Source organism: Salminus brasiliensis, chromosome 9 (assembly GCF_030463535.1).
Source record: "Salminus brasiliensis chromosome 9, fSalBra1.hap2, whole genome shotgun sequence".
In the NCBI taxonomy this organism is placed as follows: domain Eukaryota; kingdom Metazoa; phylum Chordata; class Actinopteri; order Characiformes; family Bryconidae; genus Salminus; species Salminus brasiliensis.
Window position 1 is genome coordinate 4,998,186 of NC_132886.1, and position 20,919 is coordinate 5,019,104.

Sequence of the window (20,919 nt, forward strand, 5' to 3'; positions counted from 1 at the left end):
TCTTGGGGGTGCTAGATTTCAGCAACGGCAGTATCTTTTGCCACTGAATTATAATACATTTAATTCAGAAAAAAAACAAAAAAAAAAAAACACAGGACAATCTCTACTCTTCGAAATGAAATTTAATGCCAAATAGAACAGAATAAAAAGGACAATAAAGAACAGTTCTGTAACTGGTTTCTTTTTACCTGGTCTGGAAAAACACCTACATTAGTGATCATCTGGAAAAAAGAACGATAGAATCAGTTGATTAAAGTCGACGGTAAGTCTATCTAATCAAAATTCAACATATCCTCTGAGCTGAAAGCAACGCACATCTTTTCTTATCAGGCTGTTTTGTAGGAATTTTACAAACAGATGAAAAAAATACTGTCCAAGAGCCCAAGAGGATTCATTTATTAAACTCATATAGAGGCCTTTTATGTTGTTATTAATGACAGTTTTGAGATGTGCTGATAATGTTACACTAACTGTTAATGTGACAATGACTACAATCCGATTTCAAATGTGGTCCTATATATATATATATATATATATATATATATATATATATATATATATATATATATATATATATATATATATATAGATATAGATATGTGAAATCAGATTAGAAAAAGATCAGATTTGACATGTCCACACAGTCACATTAAGGCAAAACAAACTGACTGGAGTCACTTCAGCCTGGTAATGTGAATATAGCCTAATATGCAGTCCTTGATGATCTGGAATCACGGCTGAAGAGTGACCTGTATGGACATCAGAAAGAGCTTCCAATCAAGTTCAACCAATGTTTTCTAAAAGTGCCTGAAAGTGCCAAAGGTGCTCATCATACCCAGGGGGTCTTTGGGGGGATGATTATCTACCAACAACGTTAACGATTAAAGGGTTTTCCTCCCCTTAGCTGAGCCAATTAACTCACCCACTTACTAGGGCCCTCCCCATTACTTGCAATACTCCTAATGGTAGGAGGGTGAGGACACACATATGCCTCCTCTGATACATGTGAAGTCTATCACACCCTGTTTTCCAACTGCCATCAATGCAGCATCACTATTCAGAGGGAGTAGTGATTGCCTGTGCCGACGCCAGTGCTGAGGGTATGAGGGTAGAAAGCATCATCTACCCCCCAACCGTGCTCTCTCAGGCTCATCACCAGTTCCCATCATGGGTCATGCTGCCTCGCCATCAGCAGCTGGAGCCTGAGAGACCACAAGAGTGCACTCAAGATCCTCAAGCCAGTGTCAATGTCTTCTACTGCTGAGGCACTCTGAGCCCCCCAACAAAAGGGTTGTTATAATAATAATAATAATAATAATAATAATAATAATAAATCATTAATTACAATGTTCAGATGCTTCACTTGTGCACATATTCACAAAACCACTATGACCACTATTTCTAGATTCCACAAATGCATAATCCCTCTCAAGCTGTTCTTCTAAAACTGGTTTGATATTCTCACTATCCCTGTTTGCAATCAAACAACTACACCTACGGTATTTTACATCACTCCACAGAAAACAACAGAATTTTACAACACTGTCACAGATCTGGGAACTGCTGCATAGACAGAGTTGCCAGTTTAGTAGGTGCCAGGTATTCAGTACCCTATACAGGACTGTGTTTTCAAGCATCCGTACATCCACGTACTTCCCCCATGTCCTAGAAATATAACAGACAACATTATACACTCAACAGCCATAACATTAGCACCACTGACCGGTGAAGTGAGGATCACTGATTGTCTGGTTTCAACAGCACCCGTCAAGGGGCGGATATGTTAGGCAGCAAGTGAACGGTCACTTCTTGAAAGTGATGTGTTGAGGCAGCAAAAATGGCCAAACATAAGACTCTGAGCACAAGACTGATTCTGACAGAAATCAAACTGTGATGGCTAGACGACTGGGTCAGTGCACGTCCAAAACATCAAACGAACATTTTCTGGTATGCAGTGGTCAGTACCTAACAAAGACCACAAGTTGACTATCGACATGTGGTACGTGGAGGTCCCACCTCACACCTTACAGGCCTTAAAGAACCTGCTGCTAATGTTGTTGTGCCAGATACCACAGGCGCCAGACACCTTCAGAGGTCTTGTGGAGTCCATGGCTTAATGGGTCAGAGCTGATTGGGGATCTAAACAATATTAATGTTATGGCTGATTGTATTGCATATTATCTTTTGGCTGAGATACAAGAAACTCCAGTATCTCATTAAATCAATAGTTGTGGACCATTACACCCTTACTCTACAGACACTCCATTGATAGCAACAATCAATTGGGGTGGACTATAGAGTAGGGAAAGTGACCACCATAAAACCACAGCAGACCAGACCGCAACGAGGCTATGGCATGTTACTCAGTGATTGTGGTTTGTAGGTGATTTTTCAGTGTTGCTGGGACTTTCACTTGGGGAGGGGGCTTAAGCTCTGAAGCAGCAAATGGCCTTCAACCTGTAACAGTAAACCTACATAGTGCACCTCTATGATTTCTGGCAAGATGACCAGTAACTGGATGTACATGAGAAATACACCTAATAAACTGGAAACTCACTGCAAGTGCACTACATGTCCAAATGTTTGTGGACACCCCCTTAAATGAATGCATTCAGCACACACACAGCTCATCTAGTCCCTGTAGAGAAGGACTGCCAATAGAATAGGAAAACCTATTGGCACTATGCTGCCCAATGCCAGGTGTGGACTAGAAGGGTATAATGCCCCCCAGCATTGAGCTGTGGAGCAGTGGAAGAACTGTGTTCTCTGGAATGATGGATGGTGGAGCTCCATCTAGTACTTATGGGCTGAGTTGGGGAGTTGTGGATGAGGTGGGGTGGTGTCCATCCAACATCCTGACTTCACTAATGGTACTGTTGTCTAATGCAATTAAATCCTCACCTTCTAACATCTAGTAGAAAGTCTTCTTCCCTGGACAGTAGAGACAGTTACTCCAACAGAGCAGGATCAACTCTTTTTTTTTTTTCAAAAGAAACAACGAAAGAGCAGGTGTCCCAATACTTTTGTCAATATAGTGCATGATTTACCCAAGGCAGTTTTGATAATGTGGCCTGATGTTGTTCATAGGGCCTGGCAAATTTAGCTAATGGTTCTAAGTAGTGTCAAACACTGGACTCACTGGCAAATATGAGGAAATGTTTAGCAGTTGCTGTGATGAACGGCTCCCCAGGTTCTTCTAGTTAAGAGCAAGAATCAAAATCACAGAAAAGGGAAAATATACAAAACCACTGAGAGCCAAAATGATTTAATATCCTCCTCCACTCAGTGCACTATTGTCTGGATTACCCTGCCACTTTGTCTCTGTCTGAGGCAAACCTGAATAATGGTACCGCAGCAGGTGGTTCTTCAGGCTGACGTTGTGGTTGAAACACTCTCCACACTGCTCACACATGAAGGGCTTCTCTCCTGTGTGGAGACGCATGTGAGAGCTGAGATTCCCGATCTGGTTGAAGGAGCGGTCGCACACGTGGCACCTGAAGGGCTTTTCTCCAGAGTGAATGAGCTTATGCCTCTTCAGCATTATAATGTCCCTAAAGCGCTTCCCGCAGCTGTCGCAGGCGTACTTATAAGGACCTCTGTGGAGCTTCAGGTGGTTGTTGCGTCTGTGAATGTTGTCGAACCTCTCTGGACAGTCTGGACAGCTGTAGGGCTCTTTCTCTTTAGGGTGGGTCTGCTCATGCTCCAGCTTTGAAGGCCTGTTCTTGAAGAGCTTCAAGCAGTACTTGCACGGGTGGTCTGCATCTTTATGGAGTTTGCTGAAGTGCCTCTTCAGGCCGACCTCAGTGAGGAACCTTTTCCCACACTCTGGACAGACGATGAGTTTGAGCTTTTCACACTGGTGATCCTTCCTACCACTAGATGTAGGTTTTGCTATGACGAGCTTCCCGCATTCCTGGCAGAGCTTGTGAAAGGGTCTGGCTCCGTGCTCCTTTTCGGCATGTTTCTGGAAGCTGGGGAAGTCACTGAAGTGAACGACAAGGTTTTCAAAACTGCGCATCTCAATGTGGTCACCAGCCCCGCACTGGGCACAGGCGAACACCTTTTTGTGGTGACTGAGGGAACAGGGCAGTGTAGCATCAGTCCTACAGACCGCACACCACACCACGACTTTGCCCTTACTGTCTTCTGTCAAAAAGTTGAAGAGATCTTCGTCCATGGATATGTCCGTGTCTGCAGCAACCTCATCCAAACGTGGCTCCCACTCATCTGAACTGTCCTGCTTCCTAGACTTTCTCTTCCCAGCCTCCTTTTTCTCCTCCTCTTCCAGACCAAAGAGATCTTCATCCATGGAACAGTCAGAATCCACAGCCACTTCATAAAAACCGTCCCGCCTTGTAGACCTCCTCATCCTGGTGTTCCTTTTCTCTGCCTCGCCCACAATGAAGACACCTTCATCCTTGGACAGATCAGAGTGTGTAGGCATGCCATCCAACGTGCCCTGCCTCTTAGACTCCCGCTTTCCCATGTTCCTTTTCTCCACCTCTTTCACAATGAAGACACCTTCATCCTTGGATAGGTCAGAGTCTGCAGCTCCTTCGTCCAAACTGTCCTGTCTATGAGACTCCCTCTTCCCCATGTTTATTTTCTCTACTTCTTTCATTATGAAGACACCTTCATCCTTGGATATATCCGAGTCTGCAGCTCCTTCGTCTAAACCGCCCTGCCTCCTAGACACTCTCTTCCCCAGCTTCCTTTTCTCCACCTCTTCCAAAATAAAGACACCTTCATCCTTGGGTATATCGGAGCCTGCGGCCACTTCATCCGAACAACCCTGTCTTTGAGACGCTCTCTTTCCGTTTCTCTGTTCTTCCAGTTCACCCGTTCCCTCTTCATCCTTTGGTAGATATGACCCATCCTTTTCGATGAACACTTGGTCACAGTTCTGCTCAGTGCCTTCATTATCCGACGACACAATCTGAATCATGACCTGCAAGACACGGAAAGCATGCAGTTAGTCCACTTGGTCCAGTGTAAAGACACAGAATGCATACTACACAGTGTCAAAAGTACGTGGACATTAATATAAAGTCTTTTCTGTAAAGGCTTTCCACTAGATTTTGGAAGATGGCTTTGGGCATTTGCTTCCCTTTAGCTACAAGAGCATACAGACACTGATGGGCAGCCAGGTCAAGATATTCCAAACATGGCAAACCAAATTTATGGACCTAACTTTGTGCATGTGGGCATTAACACACTTGATAAACTAGTAGAAAGTACTTTGAATGACTTCATAGTTGTACTTCTACTTCTACAGTTCAAATATCCCAGCGTAGGATCAGCCATGCTCAGGGCCTAACAGTGGCTGCCTAGTGGACCCACAACACTGTATTTAATAACCTAGCACTCGGACCACTGAGCCAAAACTACACCATGACCTACTGCCAAAAAGTCTGAAGCCCACTGAATGTAACCGTATGCTGTGGCGGAGACTGCACTGGAACTAAGCAGCCCAAACTATTAAAGGTAAAGGTGCATGTTTTTGTCACTGTACAGCGAAATGTGTCCTCCGCATTTAACCCATCTGGTAGTGAACACACACACACACACACACACACACACACACACACACACACACACACACACACACACACACACACACACACGTTAGGGGCAGTGAGTACACACACACCCAGAGCGGTGGGCAGCCAACTCCAGCGCCCGGGGAGCAGAGAGGGTAAAGGGCCTTGCTGAAGGGCCCAACAGTGGCAGCTTGCCGAGCCCAGGAATCGAACCCACAACCCTGTTATCAATAACCCGGTGCTCTAACCGCTGAGCCCTAGACCATTATTACTCTTCAGACTTGGCACTATGCATTCAGGCAGGTGTAGCATTGCCCTGGCAGCCATCAAAGTCAGATCTGCTCCAGGGAAATCAACTTATGTATGGTGTTTATGGAAACCCAATCTTTCAGGGCTAGTTCTTGTACTGACGTTGCTTCCAGAGGCTGTCTGAAACTTGATAGTGAGCGCTACTGAGAGCGGATGACTTTTTTTTTTATTTATTTTTTTTACAATAAACACCACTTACAGTTGACTGGGGCAGCTCTACCAAAGCAGAAATCTGACTAACTGACTTGACTGAGCTCTTCAAGATCCACTTTAATATTAAGGCTTGTCTAGTGAGATTGCATTGCAGTGTTTTTACCTGCATGCACTTAGAAATGGGTGTGGTTAAAATGTCCAAACCCACAAATTAGGCGGTCTATAGGATACCTTTGGCATACTTTTGGCACTTTTGGCCATTGCAACAATCACACACACTAACTGACTTCCCTATGAGCACCCAATGAGCTCCCTCTTCTCTGGACAATGGTATGAATCCACCAATGTGGTGCCGAAAATCAGTATCAGAAAGGTAAGTAGAGAAGGCTGGTGACCGCCATCTTTCTCTTCTCTGGATGTATACAAGATTGTTGGGCATTGGAGATTTGGAGGGAACACATCGTAGCTTAGAACCTACATAGCTCATGGGGTTCCTGATAACTGTGTAATTAACCTTTATGGATGATATAGAAGACTGAATGTTTGAATGCTTGATTCCCTAGCCTGGCAAGAACACCACTCTACACCAATAAGAGTTCCTGGAGTTCCTCTATGTTCTCCCCAATTGTAAAAACTGTGGGCTGTACTACCCATCTTCACATTTGCTTGCTTTGTAGGTTCTGACGCTCATTCTGGACATGTTGCAACAGGTGAGTGCATTACCACACACCTCCTCTTCCTCCTCCTCCTCCTCTTCTTCATCCTCATCCCCAGCCTCTGGGGAATGTTCTCCCTCTGGGTACAAAGCTGCATCCTCATCCTCAATGTCTTCACGAATGATTTCCCCCTGCTCTTTATGTTCCATTTTTAAAGCGGGGTGACTCCTCCACTGCCGGTGGTGACCACAGCTCTGGCAGTCCTGGGTTATTGAAAACCGCCTCTCATTGCCCTCAATGTTAATGCAGCACTCTATCTGACAGAGCCAGCAGTACTGGAAGAGCTCCAGCAAACACTGGGTGTTCACAGACACCTCGTTACTCCTGGAAATGAGAAGAAATAGCAGATGTTGGTCAGGATCCAGTACATACTTCAATATGGCAGTTATATATTTAAGATGCCCGTGAATGACTGAGTAAGACATGTGCATCTGTTATAATGTCAAATAAGAAAGAGAGGACAGTGGTGTGAAGGTCTTACTTAAAAACGCTGGATCCTTGATTCATCTGAAGACTCTTGACAGCTGTGGGAGATGATGGTTAAACAGTATTAGGAGACTTTATGAGAAATAATAAGAAACTCTTATTATCACATTGTAATCTGTATAATACAAATTAGGCTAATACAATGTTCTGTGCATGTGAATAAGCAGGTTGCACAACTGCATAGCTCATAAATTAATTTGTTAAGCCATTCACTGGCTTCCTGTAGCTGCTGCCCTCATAAGATTCAGAACTCTGGCACTGGCCTACAAAGCCAAGACTGGACCAGCCAGCCCCTCCGTACTTGATCTCAGTGGTCAAAAGCCGATCTGCACCAAGAGCCCTTCCAGCTTCAAGTACGGCTCGGCTCGGCTCGACCCACCATCCTTTAAGATGACGAAGACGACGAGCGCCCAGACTTTTTTCTGTCCTGCAACGAAGTGGTGGAACGAACTTCCCCTGGATGTCTGAATAGTCCAACGCTCGCTGTCCTCAAACCCAGACTGAAGACCCTCCTCCTCTGGGAGTACTGTGTCTCCAGACTGACGTCTGTATTTAGTGGAGTCTAAGATTATAGGATCTTCTGAATTCTAGTCTTTATAAACAAGCTGAGTAAGACGCTCTGGAGAAGAACGCCTTCAGATGTAAATTAGTTTGGAAGGGTGTAGTCCAGAACAACTCTCCTTAACGTGTCCTCCATCTATACTCCCTCACTTGACCTTCTCAGACCAAATAAAAGAGAGACAGCTGCACTGATGTTTGTTTTAGGCAAGTTTAAACAAGCGCATTCATTTATTCATACTTATTCTACTGTTGGTAAGACTCACAATATCTCCTTACCTTTACGCCACGGTTTCTCCTCCACCTCTGAACATGTTAAGAGTGGAGCAGGCGTACCTTCTTTGTCAGAAAATGCCTTTAAATGTAGGAAAAAGGAGCATATTAGGCATTGTGCATACACACACAAACCCACACACACACGTACATACATACACATATATATTATGTATATGTGTGTGCATATGTGTACATATATATATATATATGTGTATGTGTATATATATATATATATATATATATATATATATATATATATATATATATATATATATATATACATACACACATACATACATACATACACACACACACACACACACATACAATTACATATACACATATATATATATATACACATATATTACACACATTATTTATATATTATATATAAATAATGTGTGTATGTATGCATGTTATATTATTATATTAGATGTTGAATGATCTTTTTTGGTGCCTTTCCAACAATGTACTGTAGTAGTCCTGGCTTATACCTTTGGACAAAACAGTACATTGATTCATTCACATTAGTACTTACTTACTTATGTACTAAATACAGAACTGCAGGTCAATCCTGACATAAATGTTTATAAAATGTAAAACTTAAAACTAAATCTTGCTGCAATTTTGAGGCTTTCAGCCCATTTGTGTATGGTTACACAGGATTATTGGGAATTCAGGCTCAATACCAATATCAAATATTTTTCACTGACATATCTATCTACCAATGTCGATACATGAACAGTTAATAAAAGATACATCTGAAACATCACTACAGATACATAAAACACTACACCGAGGTCACACCAAAACCTGGTATCTCCAAAATGGTAGAAAACTGATAGTCAAAGTCATTTTGCACCATCTATTCAGCTCCATCTTCACACAACACAAAAAAGAAAACAACGGGCAGATTTACATTATGATTTTTGCAGTGAAATGAATACAATGCAGACATGTTAGTGCAGTAGTCAATCACAGGGTACCAAAAACACCCATACTTCCCAACTCATCCCGAAAGTACTGGATGGACCACCACCATCATCCTTCCAGAGAGCACAGCTCTTCCACTGCTCCACAGCTCAATGCTGGGGGGCTTTATACCCCTCTAGCCCACGCCTGGCATTAGGCAGCAGCATGGTAATTTGCTCCAGGGAGTCCTATTCTACTGGCACTGTATGTGCAAAGGGGTGCAACTTAAAGTAGCTGAATTTATTTATTAATTGTTTTATTATTAGTAGTAATACTTTTTTTCTTTACTTTTTTAAGTCTTAACACTAAAATAATAACTATCCGATGGATAACTCCAACCTATGCATTGATTTGCTGATATTAAATGATATTATTGTTTATTATAGTAAAAGTATTTTTATTTAATGTGTTTAGTATCTGATCATTAACTTTTCTGGACAGGCAGGGATTAAGGGGCTTGTCTGGGTGCAGGCCGAGGGTCAGTCTACACACACACTCAGCTCACATTTCCCATATTTATAAAATATCGACACAATTAAAAGCTTAAATGTCTAATTTACTATTTTATTGAGGTTGAGTTACGAGGCTAATGCAGCTATAGCTAACAACTAATGGAAGTGTATGGGCACTAATTAGCCTGGCGCTAACTTTATGCATATATTATTACAAATAATCCTTAAAACGTGTCAAATATGCTGAAAAAGACTCGCTTATGTTGGTTTTCGCACTGTATGACATCTTAAGAAGACCTTCGCGACTGTGGATGGTCGCCAGATGGTCAGAAAGGACCATAGTAGCCAATAGCGGCAACTCCAGGTCCAGGAACTCCAAATCCGCTCCGGGATTTTGTGCCGACTGCGAGGACCGCCGCAGCTGCAGCAGAGCCGTCCACGCAGCCGGAACAAAATCCCGGAGCGGATTTTTACTTTCAGCAAGCAACAAGAGGGACGAGGAGCTTGTAAACACACCCGACCAGTCCGTATTTAGCTACCTCGGTTCCGCCGCTCGGAGGTAGAGTCCACGAGAACACGGAGGGAACCGCCGCAGCGTTCAGAGCGTTGTTCAGGGAGCGCTCCCGGTAATCCTCTGGAGAGAAGTGGTCACTGCACACCCGGAGATGTTTCACACTGTCTCGGGTTATGATCTCCGGGGCGAGCCGGTGGTTCATGACCACCAGCCACAGTCTGCAGACGTTTAGATCTTTAGGAAACCTGTGGAAGCGCTTGGTTGTGCGCTTCGCTTCGCTCCTGCAGCCCGGGACACAGCAGTGATTGACCATCTTCAGAGGGCTGCGGCTGCGGCTGCGGCTGCGGCTGCTGCTCGGAGCGCTGCCCAGCTGGGCTTCGTTCCCTCCAGCTGTCCGAATCTTTAATGAGTCGGTTCATTAGGACCGGAAGAGTATCCACACAGGTAATAAATAAATAAATAAATAAAAACAGACCAGCAACAGGACAGCAAACATCAATTAATATGCTAAATAATAATAATAATAATTATTATTATTATAATAATTATTATTATGTACACATGTATTATGTACATGCTATGTCAAAATGTTTGTAGACACCCCTTCTAAGCTACAATACACACACACACAGCTTGTCCAAGCCCTGTAAAGAAGTACTGCCAAAAGAATAGGACTCTCCAGAACAACATCTAAACATACAGAACCTAAAAGACACCACCCCTAATGTCAGGCGTGGGCTAGAGGGGTAATAAAGCCCCCCAGCATTGATCAACTATCTGGAATAGTTCTCTAGAATGATGGATGGTGATGATGGAGCTCCTTCCAGTACTTTTGGGATGAGCTGGAGGGGGGGGGGGGGGGGGGGGGGGGTTATTAGGTGGTGTGGTGATCATCATCCAACATCCTGACCTTCCTAGAATGCAATCAAATCCTCACAGCAGTGCTCCTCTAAAATTGAACAGAAAGCCTTCTTCCCTGGACAGTAGAGAGAGTTACTCCAACAAAAGCAGGATCAGCTCTTTTTAATACCCTTCATTTTGGAAGAGCCGGTGTCCCAATACTTTTGTCCGTGTAAATTCAGCCATGATATTCTTTAAAATAATGAACGAACTGAGATTTACTAATCAGGTGTACTCTTGTGCTCACTGTGAATGTAAATCAGATATCCCCATAATCAAATTTGGGCAGATTTGATTATATTAAATATGATATTATAACTACTATTTGTTTTAAATTATTATTATCATCTGGTCAGGCAGTGATGTAATGGGCTTGTCTGGGTGCAGGCTGAGGGTCAGCCTACACACTTTTCTCACATTTCCCATATTTATAAAATACAGGCACAATTAAAAGCTTCGTGGTAAATAAAGGGGCATGTTAATGATGAGTTTTAGTCATTTTAATAATAATGGTTAGAAATTATACTATAGGTGGTTCATTTGTGCATATGGGTACAAAAACTCTTGACTGAAGGCCTTAAAAACACCACTGTACAGCCGGAGTTCCTCTCAATCTCCTGGAGCCATCTAAACTGACAGCCAGTCTAGGCTTGATGTGAAATTTCAACCACGTGTGGTTCTTTATCTTTCTGAATGGAAGTTTTTGTTTATTAAATGAATATGAAATCTATAAGTGCTATCGATCAATTTAAAAAGCCCCAACAGATTTTTACAATATTCCTCAGAACACTCCAGATTTTTCACAGGTGTTACAGGTTTGGGAACAACTGCTTCCATGTAGGCGGGATATGAAAGAGGTGAACCCTTAAGCTATTTTCAACTGTAAGAAACAGCAACACTGTTTAACAATCGAAAAGTTGTTATTTAAAATGTTTTATTTATTTAAAAAATCATCTTTAGCTCAATTAATATAAATAGAAGCATTGTTTAGTGTAATTACACTGAGATGATATAACAGAAATTAGAGAGACCACTTAATTTATTTTCTATGTTCTCTATGTTTGGCAGATGTTTTCTTCCAGGTATTTCATTAAACAGAGCTGAGTTTGCTGAATCTGCAGACTATAAATGGCATAAAGTCCCAACAGCAATGTGAAAGACTAGTGGAGAGCCGGCAGAGACATGAGAGCTGTGATTGGTCAGTCGAGGTTATTATTTCACCATAGTGATTCTGAATGCTCTCAGAGTTCAGATATTAGTACTGTGTTTAAATCTGAATAATAACTTCTTTACTTTATAATTATTATAATAATCATTTATTTACATAATTTGAGCAGCTGTTTTTGAGCAGTTGTCATTTCTGCAAATAAATAAATAAATAATAATAATAAATAAATGCTCTAAATAGTAAAGATTTTTATTTGGGATTTAGGGGAAATGTTGTCAATGTCTTGCCTATAAATAGTAAAATCTAGGGTGGTCTCTCCGTTCTTTCCGGAGCTCTTTATAGCTGCTCCCCAATGAATGTTTTTTTTTTTTTTACTTTGAACCATGTAGCTGACCCCTGCCTTGTGTAAATAATTCTGGATGAACTGACCAGTAGAAATGCTCCAAATTGACTTAAAAAAATAAAATAAAAAATATTTTTACATTGACTTTTATGGAAGTTAAGAAGGTTTTTTTTTCATTTTCCAGTGAAGTTGCTGTTTTGGAGAATATCTATATATATGGTTTTTTTATTACCTTTTGTCCTCTTTGTCATTACTGGGTCAAATGACTGGAACAGCATGTGTACAATATAAACACAGTAAATTGGTCATCTTAAATGTATATATTCATTAAATGAATTAAGCTTATTTAAGCTCCAAAAATGAAAAATATTTTTCTTGTATTTTTACACTTTAAAACGGGTCCATTTGACCCACAGCACATCAAGAGGGTTAAGATTTGTTTGGGGGAAGAAATTCCAAAGCAGAAATTTAAAACTGCAGTTAATTTGACAACTCAGGACACAGGTTTGGGTTAAGCCATGTCAGCTAAATTTTTTCACATAAGTACCTACTTTTCAAGCACAGATGCCTTTTTAAATGCATGATTAGTGCAACCTGTGGTGTTGAAGATCCTACAGCAGCTACTATTCCAAAACTAAGTAGTGTTAAAATGATTTTCTGAGAATCACCAGAATTGGTGCATCAGTAACTCATCAGTAACTGGAGGGCACTGTGATTCATCACTGTCTTACCAATCATTGAGCGTTTGGCTCTAAGGGCTCCACTGTATGGCGGATCCGGTCTCTTTAGGGTGTGCAGCTCTCCAACGGTCATTCCAGTCAAGAACAGAGAACTACACTGGTTCCTAATCCACTGTGGTCCACTGATCTGAGCTGAACATCCACCTCCACCCAGTGCACTATTGTCTGGATCACCTTGACACTTGCGTCTCCACCTGAGACAAACTCGACTGGTGGTACCGCAGCAGATGGTTCTTCAGGCTGACGTTGTGGTTGAAACACTCTCCACACTGCTCACACATGAAGGGCTTCTCTCCTGTGTGGAGACGCATGTGAGAGCTGAGATTCCCGATCTGGTTGAAGGAGCGGTCGCACACGTGGCACTTGAAGGGCTTTTCTCCAGAGTGAATGAGCTTATGCCTCTTCAGCTTGATGATGTCCCTAAAGCGCTTCCCGCAGCTGTCGCAGGCGTACTTATAAGGACCTCTGTGGAGCTTCAGGTGGCTGTTGCGTCTGTGAATGTTGTCGAACCTCTCTGGACAGTCTGGACAGCTGTAGGGCTCTTTCTCTTTAGGGTGGGTCTGCTCATGCTCCAGCTTTGAAGGCCTGTTCTTGAAGAGCTTCAAGCAGTACTTGCACGGGTGGTCTGCATCTTTATGGAGTTTGCTGAAGTGCCTCTTCAGGCCGACCTCAGTGAGGAACCTTTTCCCACACTCTGGACAGACGATACGTTTGAGCTTGTGCTCACATATATGATCCTTACCTCCACTGGATTTGGGCTCTGTGATGAGGAGCTTTCCACATTCCTGGCAGAGCGTCCGGAAGGGTTTGGCTCCGTGCTCCTTTTCAGCGTGTTCCTGAAAGCTGGGGAAGTCGTCAAACTGAACGAGGAGTTTTTCAAAACTATGGCTCTCGACGTTGTCCCCGGCTCCACACTGGACACAGCCGAACGCTTTACTGTGGCGGTGGAGGGAACAGGAGAGCGTGGCGTCGGTCTTGCAGACCGTGCACCACATCACAACCTTACCCGGACTGTCTTCTGCTGAAGCGCCTTCATCTTCATCCAACGACACATCAGAGTCTGAGGCCCCTTCATCCAGACGTGGTTCCCACTCATCCGAGCTGTCCTGTGTATTAGACTTCCTCTTTCCTTTTTTCTTCTTCCCCTCCTTTTCCCGCCCGCTTTCCTCGTCAGTATTCGATGAACATGATCCGTCCTTGTCAGCGCAAATGTCCTCGGATTTCTGGTCCGTGTCCTCGTTATCTGAAGACACAATCTGAACCACAACCTGCAGGATACAAAAAAGCAGCTGTAAGGAGATACAAACAAGTACATACCTCTGGCAGCGAGGGTTGTTAGGGTTAATAGCTCAACTGTATGAGGGCCAGAATGCCATCCAATGGTACTCTATATGGACAAAAGTATTGGGACACCTCATTCATTGTTTCTTCTAAAATCAAGGGTATAAAAAAGGTCATCCTGCTTTTGTTGGAGTAACTGTCTCTACTGTCCAGGCAAGAAGGCTTTCCACTAGATTTTGGAGCATTGCTGTGAATATTTGATTGCATACAGTGACAAAAGCAGCTTTAGAAAGGTCAGGATGTTGGATGATCACCAACCCACCTTATCCCCAACTCCTTAACTCATCCCAAAAGTATTGGATTCAGTGAGGGGTGAGGGATATACCCCTCTAACCCAAGCCTGGCATTAGACATGGTGCCAGTAGGCTCCTGTTTATCTGCTCCAGAGAGTCCACAGGCAAGCTGTGTGTCCAATTTACTCTGTTTTAGAAATGGGTGCAATGTAAAGTAGTTGGATGCATTTATTTAGAAGGGGTGTCCACAAACATTTGGACATATAGTGTACCTAGTCAGAATGAGCCTAAAATAAAGCTCCCGGGTTACATGCAGGCAGGGTTGCCTTTGTCTACCGTGACCATCTCTGGAAAGGGACCACTAGTCTTCAAATATCAGGCATTGCTGGAATTTCTGGGTTGACTATATTCCACCACCACCAACCAAAAACATCCAGACAAAAGCCATCCTGAACAGGTTAAGAAACGAGTACTGTGTATCCCAGGTGTCTCCATCAAACACCTTCCTTACGCTACACTAAGTTGAATTGTTTATGGTCATGGCAGCATGTTCAGTGCATGAATACACACCTCCTTGCTATCCTCGACCCTAGGCTGCAGGGTATGTTCCTCCTCTGTATCTGAAGCTGCAGCATCATCCTCATGGACTTTGTGCTCTTCAAGAAAGTGCTTCTTGTGGTCTTTGTGTTCTGTATGGGAGGCCTCCACAGATTCACCAGCAGAAGTGGGGTGACTCCTCCACTGTCTGTGGTGACCACAGCTCTGGCAGTCCTGGGTTATTGAAAACAGTCTCTCATGGCCTTCAATAGTAATGCAGCACTCTATCTGACAGAGCCAGCAGTACTGGAAGAGCTCCAGCAAACACTGGGTGTTCACCAACACCTCATTGGTCCTGAAATTAAGAATATGTATATGAAATATGTATTTAAATCCTGTATACACACACCAACATCTAAAAGTACACTGATCTACAAGTACAATGTTAAAAGGAACGAGATCCTTGAGGAACTTTTGAAGGTTCTCGATGTAAAACTGGGGAGGAACATCTTAAGGTGCTTTAAGGAACGTTGAGAAAAGCATCATGGAGGACCCCATTCCCAAGGACGACAGCCTTTGCAAAGAGCTAGTTTAGTTCCTCACTGTTGGATTTCCAAACATAGTCCAATTTAGTCCAAAAGATCCAATTTATTGAACCAGCTTTCATACTGCAGAATTCCAAAAGTTCTGACAGGTACCTCTTCACGGTTAAAACTATCCTTGAGGAAGTTTTGGAGGTTCTTAATGTGAAACTGTCTTATGGTGCTTTGAGGAACATTCGAGTAAAGGTTCTTGGAGGAACCCAATCTTAGGGATGAAAGCCTTTAAAAATAGCAAAGCAACCCATTGTTGGATATCCAAACATAGAAGCCTAAAGATCCTATAGGAACTTTAATTCAAATAGGCTCAAATAGATGCCACACTGAGAAATCATTGTACAGTACACTGAACTATAAAATCCTTGAGGAACCTTTGGAGGTTCTACAAGGTGAGACTGTGAAGGATCCCTGTAAGATGCTTTGAGTAGTCTTCTAGAAAAAAAAAATATATATATATATATAAAAGGTTTCTTGAAGGTACCTCAAAGCACCTTAATTGAAGAACCTTCAAAGACATTCTTCAAAGATCTCACACTTTTAACTTTAAACAACATTAAGGGATGTTTGAGTTCTTGGAGGAGCTTGTAGGTTCTTGACAAAACTTGAAGGAACTTCACAATACCAAGCAGAGTTTAATGGTAAAGTAAGAAAACGGAAACAGTGATGTTTATGTCTTACTTAAAAATGCTAGTTCCTTGATATGTTTGAAGGCTCTTGACGGCTGTGGAAGAAAAGGTAACCATGTTTAGTCCAAGCACACAAATCTGTGGTGGAATCAAAATGATATTATGATTAATTTGAAAATGAAATGCAGCTTCGCCATATAGATCACATTATACTGTGGTCCGCACAACAGCCATACCTGTCTAATATCTTAATATCAGGTTATCAGTGTTTGCAGTACTTCACTATTACAGACTCAGGACCTTGTCCCAGTTAGCACACGTTAGCTCCAGCAGTCCTAAATATAAGTGTGGACCAATCAGAACCAGTCTGTCCCACTATTCTGAAGAACTATATGTACTAAAGCCTTATAGGTGCCATAGAATACATTGTATGTGACTTTGGCTGGGGTGGGAAATGCTCTGATGCAGTTTTACAAGCCAATTTAATTTCAAGTTATTTCACCCCACAATGAAACAAGCTGATTTTCCTTGGACTTGCTTCTATAAGCTGGTTGACGGCACCTCAACAGACGGCTCACAGTAGCCAGCTACTATAGCTGGCTAAAGAGATTGTAGCAGAGTTAGAACCTGCTGGCTTCCCTGAATTGGGCCTTCTCTCTTACTGGTACAAAATAAGCCTGTGTTTCCCCTTCTGATGTCCAGTTTATGTTCGAGGAAGAGGATGGTAAGAGGCTGTCTGCTAGCATTAGCTTTCAACCTAACGTGGATACCCACTCGCTTCATCACATACTGATCTCTCCTTTTGTGGACACTGGCACGAGGCCTGGTCCCTGTATTTACATAACTAGCAGAGTCTGGAGGGGATGAGCTGCTCTCCAGCACTGCTCTCCTGAAGAACCATCGCAGCTTTGAGGTTTGTGTATATTTTGGGGGCATAAATTGTAACGAGTCAAGACTGTTATGTAACAGTTTTGTGGTTCTACAGCTTTGGTTCTGCTGGATTTTCTTCTGAAGAAGGAACAACCATGTTAAAGGTTTATGGTTCGTCGTACAGTGGCATGTACTGAACTCTCATTGTTCAAGTGTTTCAAGAAAACTACAGTTTCTAGGGCAGCTTTAATGAAAATTCCTATTCTTAACCTCCAATACAACAGCCCGTACAGGCCTCCCTGTTCTGCTGCTGCTGGTAAGACGCCGACAACCAAATGTATTTCTCCCTACCTTTACGCCACGATTTCTCTCCCACCTCGGAACACGTAGAGAGTGGAGTAGGTGTATTTTCTTTTTCGGAAAACACCTTTAAAATCAAGAATGTTATTAAAGTAATGCACTCTCATTGGCTGTGCTGTATCTGAATTCTCATTCAGCTAAATCTGCATTCATCCACTAATCTATTCCCTGAAACTGGTCTAAACAATGTCAAAGTCACTGAACCCACTACAGCTTCCAAAATATCAGAACATGAAGCACCTTCTGGCGTCGTCTTGTTCTCTGAGCCAAGGCAGTGCAAGACGGCGCTGAACGCTGCTGGCTGACGAGTGGAAATTTGTGATCGGGTTGAGGCACTCGAGGAGCTGGACTTGGCTCATCTTTTGGGTTGCAGTCCTGGTCCTGTGAGAGATGATACTAGTAAGGTACAGTGTCAGAATTGTATGCAGCCTCTAAGAGAGGCAAGACAGTTATATAGGCAAGCTCCTTTCACAGGTCATGACCAACACCAACCATTAACAACCATTAACCTGAATGCATCGATTCACAAGAAACTAATAAGATAAAATAAGATAATCCTTTATTAGTCCCACAGTGGGGAAAATCTATGGTGGAATTCAACCAGCTTAACCAAAATGCTATTATGATTAATAGAAAATTAAATGTAGCTCACATTATACTGTGGTCCGCACAACAGCCATACCTGTCTAATATCTTAATATCAGGTTATCAGTGTTTGCAGTACTTCACTATTACAGACTCAGGGCCTCGCCCCAGTTAGCACATATTAGCTCCAGCAGTCCTAAATATAAGTGTGGACCAATCAGAACCAGTCTGTCCAACTATTCTGAAGAACTATATGTACTAAAGCCTTATAGGTGCCATAGAATGCATTGTATGTGACTTTGGCTGGGGTGGAAAATGCTCTGATGCAGTTTTACAAGCCAATTTACCACCCTGTTATTTTACCCCACAATGAAACAAGCTGATTTTCCTTGTATGGAGGTTTTGCAAAAGCTTTGCTTCTATTGGCTGGTTGACGGCACCTCAACGAACGGCTTACAGTAGCCAGCTACTATAGCTAGCTAAAGAGATTCTAGCAAAGTTGGAACCCGCTGGCTTCCCTGAATTGGGCCTTCTCTCTTACTGGTACAAAATAAGCCTGTTTCCCCTTCTGATGTCCAGTTTATTTTTGTATTTTTTTACTGTTGTAATGTTATTCAGGTTATTCACGAACCCTGATCAGTCCCCTTGCTAAAGTGATTATTCTAAGATCACCTCTTAACCACTTTTAACTTAACTAGACCGATTTGAAATCAGTGTGAGATTAAGTACGTTCATCTATTTCAAAGCAAATTCTCCTTTTTCTACATTTATAAAAAAATAATTTATTATATATTTAATATTCATTTTAATTCAAAAGGAGTCTGAACAAAAATAACAGTAAAAATTAATTTTCAATATTAATATGTGTCCCTTAAATACAAAAAATGATGAGCAGAACATCTAAAACTTCCAAAAACTTAAACATTTTGGTGTCTAGTTTGCTATATTTAAATATATCCAGTGGCATGAAAACATTAGACCACCAATGTCTGAAAGAAAATTCAGGAATGAAGGACACAATTCAGTTTATAATGTAATTATGACAAACAGCAGCTAACAGATCTGTAGAGGTGAAGAGGAGGTCTGGACGACCAAGAACACTTTGATAGATCTGCTCAGAACCCTGGTTTAAATGCTAAAAATCTTCGGGAAGATTGACCAGACACCGGAGTGGAGGTGAACTGTTCTACTGTGCAGCGACTCCTTCACAAGTATGACCTTCAAGTCATAAGAATACCTTTCCTGTGTCCTCCTCACAACATTCAGCATCAGACATCTGCAAAGGAACATCTAAACAAGCCCTGATGTCGGGCGGTCATGAGGACTGTGCTTTACGTGGCTGGCTTATTGGTGAAATCTCAAATCTAGAGGCTTTAGAGGGGAACACCAGTGAGGGTAACTGAGGATGACTATGGCAGGTGAACAGAGTTTGGGATCATGTAGTTCACACAGTACAGGAGCGACATCTGCTGGAGAGGAGGATGCATCTGGGATCATTGATTAGGACTGCTTTTCAGACCCTCGTCTGTGATGCCCTTGGTGGCCAAATTTCAGGTATTTGGGCTTTTACATCAACTGCACTGATTCTTTCCCATTAGATTCACAGTATGTGAGGTACTGGTTACAGGTATTCTCAGATAGTCTCCAAAAAACACCTTATAATGTGCATGAAGGCCTTGAAAATTACCAGGATTTCATAAGAACATCTTAAAAATAAAAGTGCTACAAATGGTTCTTTAAGCAATGCCATGAAAGAACCACATTTGAAGAAGGACCATACCTGTGAAGAACCTGTCCAGCAAGTGAAGGTTCTTCAAACATCTAAAAAGGTTCCTGACTTGGTTTAGAATTAGGTACCAACAGTGGTTCTTCTATGGATGGCAATGCTCAAAGAACCCTTTGTAGGGATCTTCTTAAATGGTCAGGTGAGCATCATACCAAACCCTCCACCAGGTAAGAAGATCATCTCACAAAAAAAATGCATTGGATGGTTGGACGGGCTGGGTGTGTTTGGGCAGTCCTCCTCATCCTGGAGATCCACCTCTATGCAGGTTCAAGCCCACCCAAATCTGACACCCCTCTCAACCTCCCTCAACCTCTAACCCTGGCTCTAATGAATGGTGGATGGATCACATGGGGGTCTACTAGGTCTTCAGGAGAGTAGACCTCCAAGCGTCCCACAACCTACCCCTGGTCCCGCAGCTCGCTCTGGAGGATGGACAACCCCAACTGAGGGGACCGCAGTGTCCCTCAGAAAGCGCCTCATAGTCCTGGTGGCCAGCTCCATCTTCTCGTAGTAGTCACAGGGCTGGAAATGCTCCTCGCAGACCACCTTGCCCCTGAGCCGGTCCGCCGGAGTGTCGGGGTCCACCCCGAGGGCTTGGAGCCACAGCCTCAGCCTGCTCTCGTCTCTGAGGGGCAGGCGGTGAAACATTGTCGCTGACCAGGTCTTTTGTTTATTATTGCACGTCTGGACAAAGCACTCCCGGACCATGATGGACCTGCTCCAGACAGGCTCCTACTGAGCCACAGACTGTACACCTGCTGATGCTCTCCAGTCCAGCTGCTGGGGCGTGACAGGGCATGCATCTGATGCTCTGCCTTTAATGTAGCAGCTGGGAAGTTTACTATTCTGCTCTTA

General features: G+C 42.8%; 2 protein-coding genes across 4 annotated transcripts; both read right to left on the reverse strand.

Annotated features, from left to right (window-relative positions):
- Positions 1-104: 104 nt before the first annotated feature.
- LOC140561943 (uncharacterized) lies at positions 105-13,202 on the reverse strand. 3 transcript variants are annotated; one of them, XR_011980111.1, is made up of 6 exons: positions 10,002-10,353; positions 8,042-8,117; positions 7,200-7,242; positions 6,733-7,042; positions 3,140-4,948; positions 105-221 (listed from the first exon to the last, which is right to left on the reverse strand). XR_011980111.1 is itself a non-coding variant. In XM_072687223.1 (5 exons), the coding sequence occupies exons 3-5, from the start codon at positions 7,223-7,225 to the stop codon at positions 3,266-3,268; spliced, it is 2,019 nt and encodes a 672-aa protein (XP_072543324.1). In that variant the 5' UTR covers positions 7,226-7,242; positions 8,042-8,117; positions 13,119-13,202; the 3' UTR covers positions 605-3,265. The 3 variants fall into 3 exon arrangements, 2 of the variants coding, with proteins under 2 accessions (XP_072543324.1, XP_072543323.1); XM_072687223.1 differs by lacking the exons at positions 105-221; positions 10,002-10,353 and adding an exon at positions 13,119-13,202 and having other exon boundaries at positions 605-4,948; XM_072687222.1 differs by lacking the exon at positions 105-221 and having other exon boundaries at positions 605-4,948.
- Positions 13,203-13,296: 94 nt separating this feature from the next.
- LOC140561944 (uncharacterized) lies at positions 13,297-20,911 on the reverse strand. The gene is made up of 6 exons (XM_072687224.1): positions 20,467-20,911; positions 17,934-18,074; positions 17,685-17,760; positions 16,516-16,558; positions 15,272-15,593; positions 13,297-14,395 (listed from the first exon to the last, which is right to left on the reverse strand). Exons 1-6 carry the CDS (start codon positions 20,770-20,772, stop codon positions 13,298-13,300), a joined length of 1,986 nt encoding a protein of 661 aa, XP_072543325.1. The 5' UTR covers positions 20,773-20,911; the 3' UTR covers position 13,297.
- Positions 20,912-20,919: the final 8 nt, after the last annotated feature.

Coding starts and splice junctions, on each gene's coding strand:
- LOC140561943 (XM_072687222.1), bottom strand. CDS start 10,289: ATGGTCAATCACTGCTGTGTCCCGGGCTGCAGGAGCGAAGCGAAGCGC. Junction 7,243..8,041: donor GGAGAAACCGTGGCGTAAAG/GTAAGGAGATAT, acceptor CATCTCCCACAG/CTGTCAAGAGTCTTCAGATG. Junction 4,949..6,732: donor AGGAGGAGGAGGAAGAGGAG/GTGTGTGGTAAT, acceptor CGTGTCTTGCAG/GTCATGATTCAGATTGTGTC.
- LOC140561944 (XM_072687224.1), bottom strand. CDS start 20,772: ATGGTCCGGGAGTGCTTTGTCCAGACGTGCAATAATAAACAAAAGACC. Junction 18,075..20,466: donor AGCGAGCTGCGGGACCAGGG/GTAGGTTGTGGG, acceptor CATCTCTCACAG/GACCAGGACTGCAACCCAAA. Junction 16,559..17,684: donor AGAGAAATCGTGGCGTAAAG/GTAGGGAGAAAT, acceptor TTTCTTCCACAG/CCGTCAAGAGCCTTCAAACA.